The following is a 20,518-nucleotide window of genomic DNA, read 5'->3' on the forward strand; positions in this document are numbered from 1 at the left end:
CAGCCCCTTTTTAACACATTTTTCCCCTTCCCTCACTCAGATTCTTATCGCTAATGTTTCCTCCTTTTTCTTTGTATCAGTACCAGAATGCAGCCTAATTAGGTCTCTGATCTGTGCTCTATTTAAACTGATAAAGAGGAAGAAGAAGAGGTCAAGGGTAGGAAAAAGGAGCAAGAAATGAATAGATAAAGAGAAGGTAACAGTGGAAAGAGATGATGGGGAAGAAAGAAAGGGAGAGAGAATGTAAGACAAGAGACAGAACAAGAGCTCTAAGCAATCCCTGGCCACTACTCCATCTCAGTGTGTGTGTAGTCAGTCCAGTGATGAATGTGGTGGAGCGTAGTGTAAAGTCCTGTAATTAGTGTCTCGGTGAGAGGAGTGGGAGACAGATGGTACAAACCATCCTTCCCCTGCAACACGCTGACACACACATTCACACTGTTCCCATCATCAAAAATCGATAATTCTTGTAACCTACTTCATTCTGCTCAACAGGGATTATTGTGTTCGACATCCATCTTTCTCACTCAGTGAACCCGTCATGTGTCACTTTATTGCCCCATTTCCATTGCCGAACCTTTTAAACACACACAGGCTTTATTCATGCTACACTTGCACTCCCATCCGTCCTGTACAAAAACCCGCCCACACTCAGTTTCCATCAGTTTGGCTACAACACGACATGAGACAATGGCCACCAGTCTGTCCTCTCTACCTCACTAGTGCATCCCAGATTAATGGGATTTTACAGCAAACATCAACAGCCTCTTTGCAAGTTTGAGGAATATTGAGAAAATGATTTACTTTTTTTTTTTAACAACTGAATGGCTTCATCATCTTTGACATGGACTGTGATACTACACATAAATGCAAAGCAGGGTGAAAGTGAACAAAACATTTTTTACACTCATGGTTTCACTGCATTCAAAGCCAAACCACAGAAAATCCCCTTCGGTTTCAGCTCTGTACAGTTCCACACTTGACACTAGTACAGGCACCCCCTGCTTGCTTCAATTCACCTCGATTGCCTCAATCATGCCCTCCATCCCCTCACTCTGCCCTCGTTCCGCTGTCTTCCTGGTGCCACCCCTCTCAGATTTTATGTTGAACAAAGACCAAACTCTTTACACAACTTACACATAAATAGAAGCAATTTTTTTACGTGTAGCTCAATGGTGACCATCTCAGTTTGGAGTAAAATACCTCATATAGAGTATATCTACCTCATGTGATAACTGCCTTTGTTTCATCACCTCCCACTGAATAAACCCAGTGGGACTTCCAAAACATAGCTTCCAAGCTGCTTTTCTTATATCCCTTTACCCATCTGAGCTTTTGTCCTTTTTACATTTTACTGCTCTCCTCTACAAAGCTGTGCCTCTCTTTAGTTCCCATACACACATACTATGTTTATAATTATTATGATGAACAACACAGAATAAAAACAGCCTAAAGTAAAAATATGGCAAAAAAAACCTCACATTTTCCCTAGTTTACTATCTTCTTCTTTGATCTTTATATTACAACATGCAATCACATGCAAAGCCGAAGGGAGTTTTGCTCGCCCTCTGCAGAGCTCCCTCGCCTCCTCCTACAGCTACTTGCTTTCCCCACTTTGAGTAGCAGTGCAATAGCCAGTAAAATGTAAGCCACAGAGACAGTTGGTTCTGCTAGTTCTCTCCTCGTTTCCTTCCCTCCGCTCTCCCCTTCTGCCATTACTCTTCCTCAATTACCTTCCGCTTGCCACTCTAATCAGGCCTATTACATGCAATTGCGTGTTCTATCCCTTTCCCCCCCATCCTTCCCTTCCTTGTCTGTTTCCTCTTTTCAAGCTTTATACCCTCTTGCCATCTTTCACCGAGAGAATAACAGCATGCAGTAAAAAGGTAAACATTAAGTACCCTCCTACCCTCTCCTCGACCTCCTCATGATGCTTCATTTTCTAGCACCCTCTCGCCAGTTCTCCTCAATCCTCACCAATGCCACCACTACCCTCTAGCACATCTGGAGCACAGATAAATGGCTAACACATCAAAACCCTGAAGCACACTGGCTCACTGATAGTGCTACTGTTGTCGGAAAGAGTTCAACCAGATCACAGAATTACACGGCAAACAGAACAAGCACATAAACGGGCATTAAAAGCATGCATCATTACACAGGCATACACACTCTCTACACATACCCTATTTGAGCCTGCATCCATATCAGTCAACATTATTAAAGGAATTATAGGCATAAAGTTAGTGACAGTGGTGTGATGCCCAATTCCTTGTAACATAGTCCCTTAAATTTAATTTGGAATAATAGGAACTGCAGATTTGAACTAAAACAGTGACCTGCTCTGGACATAATGTCAATGTTTTGTTCAATAAAATCAGTCTTTATGCTCTCAATGAGCAAGGCTAGTCTATTCTGTAGCTCACAGTTGGGACTAACATTTAGTCTTCTGGTCAGGTGTCAGTCTCCATGAAATGTATATACTGTATGTCTGCTACCCAATGGAAATAGTTCTAGGCTAGAATTAAATGTTTAATCTCTACCATGCCCCCCCCCTTTATAATAACTCAAATTTGTTGTATTTTTAATCAAGCATGCAGCACAGTATTTGCACTGTGTTGTTGTGGAGTACTTGGCCTAATTTGTCTCAGTGGGGGAACCACTGTGCAGCAGCAATGTCCCCGTTCAGGGGTAAATAAGGAGCGCTAGCCAAAGTTATGTAAAGAAAGCACTGTGAACGTCTCATTTTTACACAGAATAAACAGTTAATAATGTATGACTTATTTCATAGAACTGGGGATTTCATTTACTTTTTACATGCATTTCAAATGTGCCACCCTTCTTTCTGTCTGGGCCCCAGTCTGGCCACCCGATACAAAATTAAACACAGCTGAGTTGTAAGTTTATGTATGCTTGTGCTCATTTCCTCCCACACAGTGGTCTTTAACCTGTTTTAACATGGCAAGAGCTCAGATATTTCTCCCCCTTAATGACCCACTGTAACGTCTTTGCCAGTAGGAAAGCTCCATTTAATTCTCCCTCATAGATATAATGAATAGAGCCTAGGCAACGGGATAGCTGACAAAACATCCATCTACAGTATCTTAATAGAAGCCATTAAATGGACTCCCAGAACATCAGATCTGAAACTTGCACCCAAGCCAATTTGATGTAGTCCTGCACCCCAGGCTCATTAAAACACAGAAGATCACTTGTTATATGGCAACCCACCAGAGAATGGCCAATGGCACACTTAAAATCTTCCCCCTTAGACAACAGTAAAGATAAAAAGTGCAAATTGTGTTATTCTCCTCTCCCCATTCATTACACCATCCTTTGCACTTCCCTCTTCAACCCACCCCATTTTCATCTTTCTCAATACTAAAGGCCACCAGTTAAATAGGTAAAGAGCATGTCATGCTACAGAGATAGAAAAGAGGAGGATGAGAGGAAACAAAAGGGAGAGTAAAGAGAGAACGGAAGGGGAGAGAGGGTGGTGGTGTCTGGATTTAAAGACCCAGTAAGGACACACGGGAGCAAGAAATTAAATAAAGGGACAAAGACAGAAAGGGAGCGAGTAAAGAGGAAGGCTGACATCTTGACAGACTGATCAGTTCCTGTTGGAGCATGCTTGGGTGATATGCCAAATTTCATGTCAATAAAGCCCATTGAGCTGAAGTGAACAGAGAGAAATGAGAGAGGGAGACAATATTAATCTCATTGTAATGGCATATGATGATACGAATTCTCTTTAGTAAAATACTGAATAATGACATTCAATTGCAGCTGTGTGAATAAATGTGTTTTATGATCAGTCTGAGCAACAACAATGGAAAAACACTCCTCTTCACTGTGCCCAGTGGAGCAGACGAGCACCTTCAGCAACAGACCGGTATCCCTGAGGTGCTCTACAAACCCTTTATTTCTTCTGTCTGTTAAAAGTAGTCAGTGTGTTGGAATAGAAGTGCGTCTGATGAAATGCCATTTGTGGCATTTTGTTGGATCTATCTATCCTTTGTGTCTGGTTTGCCATATTTCTTACCATCTCACTTCCGATTTATATGCTAATTGATCTTTTAGCCTGGAAAAAAAATGATCCAACGAGCCGTGCCCTGCTTCTGGTGTGCTGCAATTAAACGTATATATTCTGTAAGAGCTATAAGACAATGGGGGATATTTAATAAAGGTTTTTTTTGGTTTTTTTTTTTTTTTTTTTTTTTTTTTTTTACACCAAACTGAATCTGTGTGTGTTTATATTTGCTATGGAGTCAGTGGGGTTTTGTAGCGGGGAAACATTAGAAATGCAACAACGCAGGAATTCATGTTTGGTCACATGCACTATGTATTTCAATTCAGGGACACAAAAATCAGGGGGGATAAATGGAAATTTATACAAATACCCTCAGTGCCTGATTTACCACCACTGCAGAGGGAACTACAGCTGAAATTTAACATCAGGAGAAAGAAGGTGTAAAATTTGTGGTCCTGCTGTCAGCATGGCAGCTGTTAGTCATCTGAGACTGTTTGAGGAGGGAGAAGGTGTTTGTACGTAAATCACACCGCTTGCCAGAGGAGAGTGCGAGGAACTTGTACAGGCTACAGGTCAAACCATGCTTCAATCCATGAATGAAATAAAATTTGACTGGCAGGAGACTAAGTGACTGCAGTTCTGAAATATGTTGATTTCTTCAAGCATATTAAACTTCAGTCACAGTAAATGCTCTTTTTTTCTACTGTCCTCTTTTACCTGATAAAGTGCATTCAATTTAAAAAGCTGCAGCTGTGCTCGTTTCCATCGCCAGCGTTGGCAAATACTGTATGCTGCTAAATTTAAAAACCGAGGCGTCGCAAATAATTTGCGACAGGTTTAGTAAATATCCCCCAGTGTTTGTCTCTGGAAGTCAGGTTTGAAAAGGTGAGTGTCATCTAATATTTTAGGGCTGGATGATGACCTATTCGCAAAGGCACATGCTCTCATTAAACTGAAGTTGCTATTACAGTTAAAGAAACTTGCTTGAGCTTGATAGTCCCTACATGTCCATATCATACCCCCACACAGCAGCATTGCGGCCATAACTGGAAAGACATAACGGAAAAGAAACGGCTGCAAATCCACTCATTCCATGCAAATATTCAGGCATGTACAATATCAACTGTCCCCCAAAGAGAAAGTAAAACTCATATTCCCCCTCCAATAATATAATTTCATTACTTTAGTGTAATTACTTGTATTATTCAGTTTCTTGCTCATCACTTTGCACCGTCTCTTGCCTCCAGATGCAAAATGTTAATCCAGTGAGACACACACACACACACCCCTTGTACTGTCTTTCTGGAAATATTACTTTTTCAATTTTCTCCTTCCCCATTTTTCTTGCTCCTATTTTACACAATAAACCCTTCACTTTCTCCTTCGTTTTCCTCCCAGCCCATGTTCCTCATCTTCTCTATTTGATCCTTCAATGGCTTCCTGATCCCTTGCCTTTTTCCACTGCCTCTCATTCTCCTATCTATTCATAATTCTTTGTCCTCTCTCTGCAACCTCCCTGTCTTGTTCTCGGTGTTTGAGAGTGATTGTGTTTGAGAAAGCAGTGGTCAGCCTTGAAGATCAGTTCCAAGGTCAAACCCACCTGTCTGACGAAATGCAAAGACCAATACTTTTCAGACAAACACAAGAACTCTCTCAACCACAAAATCCTACACTAAAGGTGTGTGAGATACTGCATATTGTCTACGATATCTTAATTGTTTTAGAAATATATGCGCTGACATTTGAATATGTTTTACAAAAAATAATCAAAACGTTTTGAGTCCACACATTCATTGGGGGGTGGCTGTGGCTCATGAGGTAGGGCAGTCGTCTCCTGACCAGCAAGTTGGTGGTTCGACTCCCGGTCTCCCCGCATGCCTAAGTGTCCCTGAGCAAGACACTGAACCCCGAATTGCTCCTGGTGGCTTGACTAGCGCCGGTGCATGGCAGCTTGTCGTCATCAGTGTGTGAATGTTGTGTGTGAATGGGTGAATGGTGTATCATCTCTGTAAAGCGCTTTGGCCAGTGCAACACACTGTGAGAAAGCGCTATATAAAATACAGTCCATTTACCATTTATTTACCATTGCAGCATGTAGTCTAGTAGGACAGACTACTGCACCTGTATATTGAGAGTGCACGCAGCGTTTACATGGACACCACAAGGTAAGCAATTTGGCTTTGAAAAGATGGATGTTTCTCAAAAGATGGCAAATCTGAAAGCAATTGGTTGCTGTTAAAGACAACTTGACAAGTGGCTTCACCATCTGTGACAGCACAGAATATAAAAAAGTCCATGACAGGACTAAACTAGCCAAGACACCAGCACAAAAACGCACACTGCAAACTTTGTGTACTGTTTTTCTGTACTGTTTCAAGTAAATAAGTCCTCTTTTCCTTAGACATTGTTTCCATAAGTAAGCAACAATTAATATGCTATTAATGAGAGCAAGCAGGTATAAAACTTTAAACATTTTTGAAAGGTGCAAAATATCGTCTGCTAATCATTAGACAAAATACCAGAAAATAGATATGTCAGTATTACACACCCCTAGCCCACACACACACACACACACACACTCCCTGCCTTGATGCCAAGATTTACAGCAGCACACCAGCAAGCTCACTTATGTGGAGATCAGTCTCATGGGAAAGCAAAAATAAATGTCACACGCAAGACAAATGTTATTTCTGACTCCATACTATACCGTGATTTGGCTGTAACCCATCATTTAGATCGACAAATGTAGAGTGATTTGCAAATGTCTTAATGTCTGCAGAGAAATCCCTTTGAATTTTTACTTTGGAGAATGAAGGTAGATAAAATAATTCCACAAGGTTTACCATCAGTACTGGCTGTTGCTGGGGTTTGGGATGCTTTATTTTCATTCTCTCTCATAGACTTTTAAATAAACACATCATAAACAATTACTTTACATATATGCTGTTGTGCGCTGGGAACACATTTAAGGAGAAGACATTTATAAACTGTAAAACTCTTTCACACAAAGCACAATCACTGACCAATCATTTTAGTTACCATCTGTCTAAAAAAAAAAAAAAAGTTATTTGCATTTTTTATACATGAAACACTTTTCAGTTGCTTCATATAAGCAAATCACATTTGTGCAATATGTTTTATTCATGGAGTCTGACATCAGCTGTTGCATCATATAATATTTTTGCCTCATTATAAACTTCTGCTCCTCCAGTCTATTCACAACAACAGATAAACATCTCACTCACACAGGCATAGCCAGTATGCAAATGTAGTATACACTCAAATCCATGCACACACACTTACTATTCAGTAGCTCAAGTCAAATGCTGTTGTAATGTCCTCAGGCAATGCCAGAGGCCAGGAACTAGGGTCCTCAATGTGTGTGCGCTTATCACTATTTTCCTCACACATTTTCAGGTTGAACAAGCCTCCTCTCAATGGACACAGACAGTTACTGCATTGTCCTGCAGTTCCTGTTGCTATCACAGTACCAGCATCTGAGTGAGTGAGTGGATTTACTAACATTTTTTAGAAGTTATTTTATGACATCTGATCCATTCCCTCCTCCAGACCTGCTCTACTGTTTTTGGATACTACTGCCTCCATCAACTTTTTGGCATTTAGCTATCTTAAACCCAGCAACAATTCCCTTCATAAAGAAGTTTGACTGAAAAGTCATTTCTTTTAAAAAAATGTTCCTCTCCCTCTCAGGTGCAGCAGTACAACTGATCTTGTCAATTACATTCTTCTCTCCCTTATCTTCCTCTTTCTTCTTGTCCTTGCATTGACAATACTCCTGTCTTGTCTGAAAGAAAATGTTCCAGCTTTTTCTCCTCAGCTCTAATTTAACTGTTGCTGTTTATTCAGTCACTCTGAATAAGGTATTCAGGTAAACAAATGTAATGAGGAGCCCAGGACACAGTATAATGAGACAGAGACGGGTAGGCAGAACAAGACAAAAGCATCTGTGTGTGCCAGTCTGAGCTTGGAAGAGGGGTGTAAGTCTGAGATGGAGACAGAGTCTTTGGTTGTACCTTCAGTGTGTATAGCAGACACGTAGCTCCAGTTGTACCTCTTGACAATATCCACCATAGCCCTTGCCTGCTGGGCATCTGAAGGCACCACCCGCATAAAGTACTTATAAAGGCTCTGAAATGGTGGAAATAAAAATCAGTGACAAGCAGAATTACCCAGGGGCATTCAGAACATTCGATAAAGTAAGGGGCAACTCTATTTGAGTAAATTAAAGTTACATTAAAGCAGAAGTAATACATTCTGTCTGTAATTGATTCCTTTTAATATTTATGTAGCTACATTTGTACAGCTCCAGCAGCGTAGACATTTGTCTACAGGTATAACAGGTTTATTTCTACCACAGAAAGGCTTAGGCCCAGCACCCAAGTGTTGTTGTGGCGTGCCTAAGCCCAGTTAACATAAAAAAAGCACCATATCAGAATAAATGTGAAAAATGCTGGGTTATATGCACGGGAAAATAATGGACAGGACTGACCTGCCAATCAACAATCAGTATTGGGGCGAACATTTGTGTGATTTGCAGCATCACCAAGCCAAGCAAACAGCTGACTGGGTATTTCTCAGCCATCGATACGGTTAACCTCCACAAAGCAAACATGATGTAGGCTACAACTTTGTAATTCTTGTGAATGGTCACAAGCCTGTTTTACAAGTTAAGAAATTGGTAACGTAGCTAAAATATACTGAATTAGCTAAGTTATGTTAGCCAAGAAGGCTATTTAGTTGGTGTTATGTAAATAATGTTATAAATACAAGGTGGACCCCCCCCAAAAAAAAACTCCCTGAGCCATCAGGAAACCCTGTATGTAAGTTTACCTTATCGCTGAGGTCCATACTGGTGGCAGAGTAGGCAATCTGTGGTATGTTGAACAACTGTAGAAGGTTCTGGACCTGGATGGCCACTGAGCTCGACCCCGGTCCAATTAAACCCACAATGGGTTTCTTCCCCCGCATTGTAGTGGCAGAGGGATCTGAACACTTTATAGTCACTGTACCACCTCCTCCCCAAGAGCCTCCCACGCCCCACTCCTCGGCCTCATCAGTGGAGACCAGCGAATCCCGTATGAACTCGATGCTCTGCTCCAGAGCCACGGCTGAGTGCCAACATGAGTCCCTGATCTCACAGCCCAGGGTGATGTTGGGAAGGATCTGTGGGTCATTGTTAATGCGGTCCAGCGTGTGCATCATGGCCTCCACCCTCTGGATGCCATACTGCTCTCGCACTGCGCCACACTTGCGCTCATGTACCTGTGCGCACAGGGTGGAAGACAACATCAGCTTGAGTTCATATGCACTGACGATGTTGTCATTACTGATGAGAGCATGGAATAGTCAAACATTTTTATTTTTAGCAGACAAGACATTTTTAGAATTATGCTCTTAACACACAGGTGCTTCGTTGGTGCACTAAAATTGGTTTTTAATTCACATTGCTGCCATGTTCAGAGAATTATTTCTTCGTCTTTGCAATTACCCATAATGAGAAGGAAAAAGCTTTAAAGTCAGTGAATGCCTCCAGGATCCTGGAGCAGTCAGTGGAAGTTGTATGTCCATGGACTCACACAGGAGGTACTCTTCCCATAAACTGAGTGTGTTCTTTGGGTCTTAATAAGCAGAGCACCATTAGGGCTCTCTGTGTAATCATAAGTCAAGTTTTTTTGACCATCATTTTATACATTATCCGTCATAAATCTTGTGTCATTTTCAAAGTGCTTTTCTCAGATCCAGGCAGGATAGGTGGGACTAAACATAACATTTACAGTCACAAACATTGAATTCCAAACCATCCTACAGACACAAATTTACCTTGTCGGCAGGAGGCTGATGATGGACGGAGAACAATGCTCCAATGATGATGTCACCAGGTATGTGCGCTACAACTCGCCGTTCATTGGACTGGGCTAAGTCACCCTGGTGAAGCCCCACCCAAAGGAATAGTACTAGCAGCAGCCAAAGCATCATCATGGTTTGTTAAGTTAACAAAGGAGAAGCGGATCTCAGATTTGTGGAGCCCAGCCGTCACAGGGAACTGGCTATCCAGGAAACACTTTTCCTGGCCATGGCAAGAGCATCTGTCACACAGGAGTTTTTGAAATGGATGATTTCAGTATATTACTTCCTTCTGTGTTGTATTTCTGTCAGACTTCAAGGTGGGACACTCACTGCAACAGCAGAGACACGTGCAGTAGTGTGACCTGGGGGAAAAAAAAAAAATCTGGATTAAATGTCATTTGATGAAATAACACCAGGCTCCATCATTTACTTAAAGTAAGGTAGACTTAGTCTCCACAGTAACAGGTGATGGACATGTTCACATCAACCTCTGAACACAAAAGACTTTGTTAAAACTTAAGCATCTTAGTTGGTGCTGGATTTCACAAGCACATTAGCCGCACAGGCTTTTCTGTAGTTTGTGTCTACAGATTGTTTAAATCACTCCCTGATCTCTATTTCAGCTTGACAGACCTTAAACATGACATTCTTTACACATATGCATTTATAAACTTTGATTAAGCTCTTACTTTTCCATCAGCTCCCATTTTACCCTCCCCATGGTTTGACAGAGGTGTGAATCCCACCCATTTCAATCAATCAATCAAAATTTATTTATATAGCACTTTAAAAGCAACGTCTGGTTGACCAATGTACTGTACAAAGGCAATGTAAAAACCAGAAATATATCATATCAACAGAGAAATAAAAACATGAACTACACTAAATCAACAGTTATAAGAAGAAAGCATCAGACAATACTTTGTATTAAAAGCCAAAGTGAATAAATATGTTTTAACCAATGATTTAAAAGTTGTCAAGTCTGTAGATGATCTAACATTAAGAGGTAAACCATTCCACAATTTAGGAGCTGCAACAGTAAAAGCATGGTCACCCCAGCGTTTGTATCTGGCCCTGGGAACCTCTAAAAGAAACTGGCTCGAGGATCTGAGTAATCTAGTCGGTTCGCGCCACCTCACCAGCTCAGCGAGGTAGAATGGTGCCAAACCATTAAGAGCCTTAAAAACAAAAATCAATAGCTTAAAATGAATTCTAAAATGGACTGGAAGCCAGTGAAGAGAGGCCAGTACCGGAGTTATATGGTCAAATTTCCTGGTACCTGTTAAAAGACGAGGCGCAGCATTTTGGACCATTTGAAGATGAGTGAGAGATGACTGATTAACACCAAGGCATAATGCATTACCATAGTCAAGTCTAGAGGTTATAAAAGCATGAACTGCAATCTCAAAATCATTAAAAGAAAGAAATGACTTGACTTTACTTAGCAACCTCAGGTGAAAGAAACTAGATTGTACAACCGAGTTGATCTGCTTGTCAAATCTTAAGTCACTGTCAAACATTACCCCTGGGTTTTTTACAGTCATCTTCAGATGATGAGCCAGGGGACCTAAGTCGTGGTTAAAAGCAGCAAATTTCACCAGATCGTCAAATACAACACACTCACTTTTATCCACATTTAATTTTAAAAAGTTCCATGCCAGCCATGCTTTCAGGTCTGTCAAACAGTGGCTGTAGAGACATCCCTCCAGTTGCTTTTAATGGTAAATATATCTGGATGTCATCCGCATAGCAATGGAAAGAGAAGCCATATTTCCTTAGAACTGATCCTAGTGGAAGCATGTACAGGGAAAAGAGAGTTGGGCCAAGTACAGAGCCTTGGGGGACACCACAAGAGAGGATAGTTTAAGAGAAGGAACAGTTACCAATATTAACAGAGAAACTTATATTCGTGAGGTAATCTCTAAACCAATTAAGAACAGTACCACGAATTCCCACATACTGCTCCAAGCGATATATGAGGATTTCATGATCCACTGTATCGAAGGCAGCAGAGAGGTCTAAAAGCACCAGCAGAACTAGATCCTTGGCCAACAAAATGTCATTATTAATTTTTAATAATGCTGACTCAGTACTGTGTTTTGGTTTAAACCCAGACTGAAATTGCTCCTTGATGCCGTTATTTGCCAGAAAAGACTGGAGTTGAATAAAAACAACCTTCTCTAAAACTTTTGACATAAAAGATAATTTAGACACTGGTCTAAAATTAGAAAACACTAAAGGATCTAGATTCGGCTTTTTAAGAAGTGGCTGGATAATTGCTTTTTTAAAAGCATCTGGAACTGAGCCTGTAGTCAAACATAAATTAATTAGGGCCAGAAAGCTAGGACCTATAGACTCAAAAACATCCCTGAATAATCTTGTTGGCAGGAAATCCAGAGAACAGTGCGATGTTTTCATGTGCAAAACCACTTCTGATAACATAGGCAAAGAAACTGTCTCAAATTGATCGAAAATAGCAGAAGACAGGGGAAGGTCAGCTGGGTAAAAAGAAGTTGTAGTGGAGAACTGCCTAATGCTAGCAATTTTGTCAGTAAAATAATGAAGAAAACCCTCACATAGCTCAACAGATGCCCCGGGATGAGAGGTCAGTTTACATGGGCTAATGACCGAATTAATTGTAGTGAACAAAACCTGAGGTTTGTGGCGATTACTGAGCACAATGTTCGAGAGATAGTTCAATTTTGCAGATTTCACCACCTTTTGATAGTCCGACAACCAGTCCCTGAAATGGCGAAGAGAAACAGAGTTTATCCTTTTTCCATTTGCATTCAGCTTTATGACATCTTCGTCTATGTTCCAGAGCTAATTCATTTAGCCAAGGATCCACCTTCGGCTTAGCTGGTCTACATCGGAGGGAAGCAATGGAATCCAGTATATCCTGACAGGTGGAGGTTAATAGACTTAAAACTTCCTCAGGATCCATGTAGGACACATCACCCATCGGATGCAGGCCAGAATTTTTAAAGCAAGTAGAAGACTCTCCTGCTGTTGAAGGGGTGATTGAACGTCTGATACCGGCAGGAATAGAAGGTTTGTCTAAGAGGTGTGAATCCCACCCATTTACCGTGCATTTATCAAGTTTAGTTATTTATATTGTACAGTGCATGACAAAATGGGCAAATAGAGTAAAAACTAAGGTGGGGCATTTTATGTCTATTCATAAATCCTCAGACAAACCTGTAAGGATTTGTTAAACAAGTAGTTTAAATCAATCAGATCTATAATCAAGTTTAAGATGACATACACAGTTCTGTAAATGAGGTGCAAAGACTTCATTTCCATTCACAGCCGGTCTTTTAGGGAAACTGTACATTGAAGCTGTTGCTCGTGTCTTTCACCTTCACTTTTATGTGCACCCATTTCACAGCAAATGTCAACATCAGCATACTTGAGGTTAAATTAAAATGCGAATGCAAACTGTGCAAATGTAATCAACATAACGGCTGCTACATTGGCCATTACAGGCACCCACATAATGAGCAGTTTGTTCTTAATGAAGCTTGGTGTACAGGCTCTAGACCAGTACGCTTGATTAATGTATAGAGGTCTTACAAACACAGGCTCAGCTTCGTGGCCTTGCCCTGTTCTTCCTGGGGAACAGCTCTAAACCACTGTGACTGAGTGGAGTCACCGTACTCGCCACCATGTCAACAAAACATCAATAACACCAATGCACCATTGTGTCACACCTCACTCCTGCAGTGAGGAACCCTTGGTTGTCTCACAAGCTGCACTGTGACACCAATCAGACCACATAAAGCCATTGAAAACATCTTTCCCCCCTCTCTTCCATTTCTTTTTTTGGTTTTTAAATTATATGCACAGGTGAAAAGCTATAATAAGTGCCAAAAAACAACATGGCAAGTGTCTGCACTTCAACCAGGAAAATCAAACTTGGTGTGTTATATCATATTCTGCTGCTTTAACGGTAATTCTTTCATACTGGCTTTAGGGCATTCTCTCCACACAGAGCCCCTCTGCATCATTACCACTACCAGTTTAAATTGTTTTCCAGAGTGAAACAAAGACTAGTCCTTCATTGTACTGGTTTCGTTCTAGGAAAGAACGCAGACTATTGCATTTGTTATACATTTTAAGAATGCATCCAAGTTATGAGGTGCAAACAGAGGTAACAGTGGAATAACCCTTTTGTGTCGGTAAGTCAGCAACAAGTGGAGGATTCAGACAATCAGGACATATCTAGCTATAAGAAATATACCAAGCATAAACTTTCAAGTAGCCATTCCTCTGCATTAATGGGCAACCCCTATTCATTTGCTTAACCTCACGGCTACACAAATGCTTTACTTTATTGCAATGGAGCAGTTTAATTGACCATAAACAGCAGGGGAGCTGGGCCAGTTCAGGCAACAGAGAATAGCATCCAGTGCTAATGCAAAAATGGATCAAGGTCATAACAGAGAGGTTAGCTAAGCAGAAAGGGGAGAGAGACATGAAGGTGGAGTGAAGTGAAATATAAAACTAGAGGATGAGAGAGACATGAAAGTGGAGTGAAGTGAAATATAAAACTAGAGGATGAAAGAGACATGAAGGGAGAGAAACAAAGCATATCAGACAAAAAAGAAAACAGGTAGTGTATGGGGAAAGAAGTGGAGGAAGAGACTGAGACAGAGGAAGAAATAAGAAAAGAAACAGAGATAAAGTGGCATCAAGGGATGGAAAGCCTCACTGAACATACAGTAACTAACATGACCATAGCAAAATGACAGCAGGACTAACTGCTAATCCAGTAGTGAATACAACACCAAATCAGAAAAAGTTGGGATGGTATGTAAAATCAATATTAAATCTGAAAATACTGATTTGTAAATCATCTGTGTCCTGTATTACATTGGAAACATTAGAGCAGCACATTATTTGATGTGATACCTCATCAATTCGATTCTTTTTTCAAAATAAACACTTCAATCCTGGTGCCTGCAACACATTTCAAACAAACTTGGCGCAGTAAAGCATTTACCACGGTGTGATATTGTTGTTCCAATTACAACACTTAAGACGTTTATGGACTGAGGACACCAGGTGATTAAGTCTGTCAGGTGTCATTTTGTCCCATTCTTCCCACAAACAAGTCTTAAGGTGCACAGCAGCCCTGGGTCTTCTTTGGTGCAATTTGCATTTCAAAATATGCCACACATTCTTTATTGCACACAGGCCAGTCCAGCCCTCGTACCCTTTTCCTCCACAGCCAGGCCTTGGTAATGTGGCAGTGTGAGGTTTTGCATTGTCTTGTTGATCTATGCCTGGGTGTCCCTGGAAAAGACGTCATCTTGAAGGCTGCATATGTTGCTCCAAAATCTATTTTTCAGCATTAACGGTGCCTCCACAGAAGTGTAAGCGACCTTTGCCAAGGGCACCAACACAACCCCCAGACCATGACAGGACAGGACTTGCCGTCTTGGACTTGTTGCTGGCAACAGTCTGGATGGTCCATCCCAGATGTCCCCGAGCCCAGAGCAGTCGACTGTGCTTCCAGACACTGTTGACAGAGGGCTTCCTTTTGGCACAGTACAGTTTGAAGCAGCATTTATGGATGTAACTACGTATTGTAGCGCCTGACACAGGTGTACCAAATTAATCCTGAGCCTATGTGGTTATATCACTTATAGAAGAGTGACAATTCTTGAGGCAGCGCCGTCTGAGGGATTGGAGAGCATGGTCATCCAGCTTAGGCTTGCATCCTTGCCCTTTACACACTGAAATCCCTCCAGATTCCTTGAATTTTTAATGATGTTCTGCACCATAGAGGGTGACATATCCAAATCCCTTCCTATCTTTCCTTGAGGAACACGGTTTAAAAACATTGCAATAATTTTCTCACACATGTTGGCAAACTGGTGGTTCTCTGCCCATCTTTGCTCCTAAAGAGCTCGGCCTTTCCTGGATGCCACTTTTGTACCAAATCATGATGCAGTCACCTGTTGACATGACCTGTTTCAACTGGAATCGTCATTTCATTGTTTTACCTCATTACTGGCCCTGAAATGCAGACGTCCCAACTTTTTTGGAATGTGTTGCAGGGATCAGAATTGAAATGAGTGTTTATTTTGAAAAATAAGGTATGAGGTATCGCATCAAATAATGTGCTTCCATATTGTTTAAAGTAATACATGACACAAATGATTTACACAAAGGTAATACATGACACAAATGATTTACACATCACTACTTTCAGTTTTAATTTTGATTGGTTTAAAAACATTGCAATAATTTTCTCACACATGTTGGCAAACTGGTGGTTCTCTGCCCATCTTTGCTCCTAAAGAGCTAGGCCTTTCCTGGATGCCGTACCAAATCATGATGCAGTCACCTGTTGACATGACCTGTTTCAACTGGAATCGTCATTTCATTGTTTTACCTCATTACTGGCCCTGAAATGCAGACGTCCCAACTTTTTTGGAATGTGTTGCAGGGATCAGAATTGAAATGAGTGTTTATTTTGAAAAATAAGGTATGAGGTATCGCATCAAATAATGTGCTTCCATATTGTTTAAAGTAATACATGACACAAATGATTTACACATCACTACTTTCAGTTTTAATTTTGATTGTACACACCGTACCGTTTTCTGATTTGGGGTTGTACAGTACAAACAATACTCAGTGCTCTCTCTGTGACTCAGTCTGAATAACACCATGCTGTCTGCCTCCCATTATCTTTACTGACACATTAATATAAAGACAAATATTTTTAAACCGTTCCCACTTCAGATTTCACTATATCTAAACACACTCCCACTTCCCAAGAATCATTTCACCACATGGTTCCCTTTTCCTAGGACAAGCTCTCATTTCATTTGGTATCCACACTCAGTCACATACATGCTGTCTCTCTCTATCACACTTCCCATGTCTCTGTCTTGTTGCAAAGGCCTAACTGCAGCTGAAAGGAAAACAAAATCAAATCCTCATTCCCTAAACAAACACCTAGCACATGCCATTAGACATCTAGATCTGTAGTCCTAAACCAAACTATACATAAGGGCATTATAAAACCTTCCAAATCAACTTTTAGACAGGCATAAACACAAACATTTTCCCTTCCTCTCTGACTTCATTTAATTCAATGAGTTTGATTAGCACCGACGCTGTTTTGTGTGGGGAGAAAGGATTTAATTTACTGCATATCAGACAGGGGCAAAAACAATTACAATTTATTTAAAAGTACCCCTCATACACAAACACATTTATCTTTGTGTGACGTACAGACATCTGTGTTAGTAATTAATCATGGGGCACAAGGCAGCGTCTGGGGTTGCTCTTTTCATCTTCGGAGCATCTTGACTTTGCCTGTCAAGACTTTATTGACTGCTAATTTTGACGGGTTAAATGAGGGGAAAAGAAAGCATCCTAAATTTACTTTTAGGACACACGCTGGCTGCAGTTATTCACAACACATGTGCACACATAGAAACATAAACTCGCTAATTGAAAATGCAGGCACCTTGTATGCAACTGTAGATGTGCATTCGCCCACGTCATTTTAAGAGTGAAGAGGGTCTTCTATCACCCTCTCCAACAGACTGTGTAAGGATAAATTGAGTGTAAGAGCTTAAGAGTTCTGACATTTATAATAACAGGATATACACTTTGTTACATAATAGCATAGGACCAAGTCTCTGTGGATACACCACCTCCCAGTTACAGTAGAAGACTAAGCCACATGAATGTTCATCATTCCCATGCCATCATGTTTCTCAAATTATTTGCTGGCAACTGAAATAGGTCACACTGCTTTTTCTGTTGTGTAAAACCTATAACTGAAGAAGCCATTATTTCATGAAGGGAAGGCTTCTGCTGAGTGGGCATGAGACAGTGTGACTCCATGTGCCTCTTGTTCCCAAATGAACAGAGGTACTGTATTTGCACCTGAGCCGCAGGAAACAACACGTTTCAGCATGTTTTAAAAGTTTAAACGGTTCTTTTCATCATTCCTAATTGCTGCCTTGTTTCTAGAATAATCAGAGAGGACATCACAAAGCCATGAAAACTCCAGGGCTCGCAGTAGTCAGATTTGTGCTTCCACAGGCTTTTTTTTTTCTGTTTACCTGGAAGTGGTAGGCTAGAATCGTAGAGACAGAGTCCCGACACAGTAACGACTTTACCTGCTGCAGGGGGAGCGACGTCTGACAAGGTGTGACACACGGTGCCTCAGATCACTTTACCCGGCAACGTTTCAACAGGGGCTCACAGCCCACACCGTCTGTCACTGTACCTCACATTTGTATCTATTGTGGTTACTGTGATGTTCCCCTGTATAAAGGAATTCACTGACTGGTGTGAGATTTTGCATGCGCTTAACTCATCACTGACACGTCTTCTGTTCAAACGGCCTCTCTCCAAGGAGAAATCAAGAGACAACAACGAGTGGCGCAGCGCCGCATCCGTCAACCGCAATGGGAGATCAGAGTCCATCATCATTTGCACCGAACAACACCACAAATACACAGAGACGATTTCATTACAAGCAAATGATGCAAAACATGACAGAGACACGGTCTGAAATGAACGTGGCTATGGTATGTACCAGTGAAACCAGGTCTCCCGATGCGTCTCTGTCTAAATGTGCTACATGACTCTATCGCCTGTATCTGTGCAACTGGGTGCTTTCTTTAATTAGGTTACACCGTTACGGGATATAACTCTATAATATAATTCAAAGATAACTAGTCCATATGCAACTACAACAAAGTCCCTTTAGGAATATTGCAAACCAGTAGGTAAAACAAAGTGAGTCTGAGCAGAATACAAAGTAGGGTAACGTTAGAGAGGATGAGTCTCTGTGGAAACACTGAATGGATCACGGTGATGTTTCTCTTCAGTCTTATCAATAAGCCTTACCGAACCTTACAGGAGCCTAGATGTGTCCCCGACCACAACAGCACGGTCCCGCTTGGTAATCAGGCTGCAAGTTACAATCGCAGAGAAAACACGCTGCTCATAATGTGGAGCGCAATGTCAAACTCACCACAGCTGCCTCTGTTTGTTGTGCAGCTTCCTAGGTTCCTCCGTTTTCCAGTCACGCACACCTGAACCTCTCTCCAAACACCTCTCCTTCGTCCCTCCCCTTTGCCTCTCCGTTTATCTCCTCCTATACACCCCCCTCATCCCATAATCCCACCCCTCCTCTAATTAAGATCTCTTCTTTTCTCTCTCATCGACCGTTCTCCCATCTTTTTAAGATTTATAGATTCATCCTCCAGTCCTGTGCCATTCTCCTCTAATTTCCCTCTTTTCAATAAGCTATTTAAACACCCACCTTTCCTTTTGACCGCCACTCTTTTCCCCTCTTCTCCTCTTCCCTTGTGCTTGGCTGTTGTGTTATGCTCTGGAGAATGTGCCTATGTCATTCAGTTTATCTTTGGAACACTTCTTTCACTTCTATCTGGTCTTATCTCCTACTCCTGATGTGGTGAGAAATGAAGACATTGCTGTACTCTGTTGAGTTACATTAGCTGAACATTGTCCTGAGGGACCGCCCGGACCCCCACATGAGCCCGGGTGCGGCTGCTTGCACCTCCTGACATTCCACCAGTGACCTGACTTGTACAGTCTTAGCATTTGAAACAGTCTTCAAGTTGCACCGTTTACTCTTTTTACCTGTCAGACCAGACTCTCTTGTTTATATATGAATGTAGCTGAACTACCAGCAAACTACTGCAAAATGTTAGTTAAAATACATGTAGTTCAGTACTCCCCAGCACTGTTGGTATCCTGTGGCTCCTCTTAGATCAGATGCACATTAGAGGTGACACAACTGCTAGAATAACGATGCAGTTGAGAGGATCGATAACGTCTGAAGTTTCATAGCATTCGCTGGAGTAAAGAACCATTAACCTATACATCTTAGTGTGGTGTCCACCTAGAGGACCCAGATCTAATCATTAAAGATAAAAACTCAATACTAATCTAATCGAAGCATCCACTCCCCTGCAGACGTCTCCAGCCTTGCAACACTGCCACTGACTGCCACTGTCAGCAAGGCTGGTTTGGCAAGAAAATACCCTTGTTTGTTTATTTCTAATTATATGACAATTGAATTTACAGTCAAATTTGATGTAGATTATATATGTTTTAATTCCATTTAATCAGTAATTTTAAAAAGTAGTTTTGTTGTATTTTATTATATTATTTGACGACTGTTGAGCTATACTGTATGTGTTACAATAGAAGACCAAAATTAGAGGTTAAATTGGTTTAGTAACATTTCTTATCTTGCAGTAGAATGAATTATAGGACATTAAAGATACAGATTCTCATGGAAACATTATAGAAGCAATTGTTAAAATGGGTTTAACTCCTGTATGCCTATAAAGGGGGTTATTGTTGTAACTTTGAGATGCATTCATAGGCAACGTGGACTTGAATGGTTTAGGAAACACGAATGCATGAGAAACTGTCTTTACCCAGTCGTGCACCTACATCCATTTCCCTCTAAATGGAAAACAAGGCATACAGTATGTCCTACCTCTGATAGTGGGGCAGGTGACTGCTCCTGGAGAAACACGGCATCCCTCATCAGGCGTCCGTCAGGGCATCATACTGGCGGTGGTTAATCTACTTTCTCACTATGGCAAC

General features: G+C 41.2%; 1 protein-coding gene across 7 annotated transcripts in view; it reads right to left on the reverse strand.

Moving 5' to 3' along the window:
- The window catches only part of grm5b (glutamate receptor, metabotropic 5b), a 76,457-nt gene extending 55,939 nt beyond the window's left edge, over nucleotides 1-20,518 (reverse strand). The window contains exons 1-5 of one of the 7 annotated variants that reach the window (XM_020619996.1): nucleotides 20,409-20,518; nucleotides 10,229-10,260; nucleotides 9,872-10,137; nucleotides 8,882-9,313; nucleotides 8,065-8,179 (exon numbers count right to left, since the gene is read on the reverse strand). In XM_020619996.1, the coding sequence (XP_020475652.1) occupies nucleotides 8,065-8,179; nucleotides 8,882-9,313; nucleotides 9,872-10,030 (706 nt within the window). In that variant the 5' untranslated portion in view covers nucleotides 10,031-10,137; nucleotides 10,229-10,260; nucleotides 20,409-20,518. The other 6 variants (XM_020619995.1, XM_020619991.1, XM_020619990.1 and 3 more) reach the window with 6 other exon arrangements.

This window comes from Monopterus albus, unplaced genomic scaffold, assembly GCF_001952655.1.
Source record: "Monopterus albus unplaced genomic scaffold, M_albus_1.0 scaffold229.1, whole genome shotgun sequence".
In the NCBI taxonomy this organism is placed as follows: Eukaryota; Metazoa; Chordata; class Actinopteri; order Synbranchiformes; family Synbranchidae; genus Monopterus; species Monopterus albus.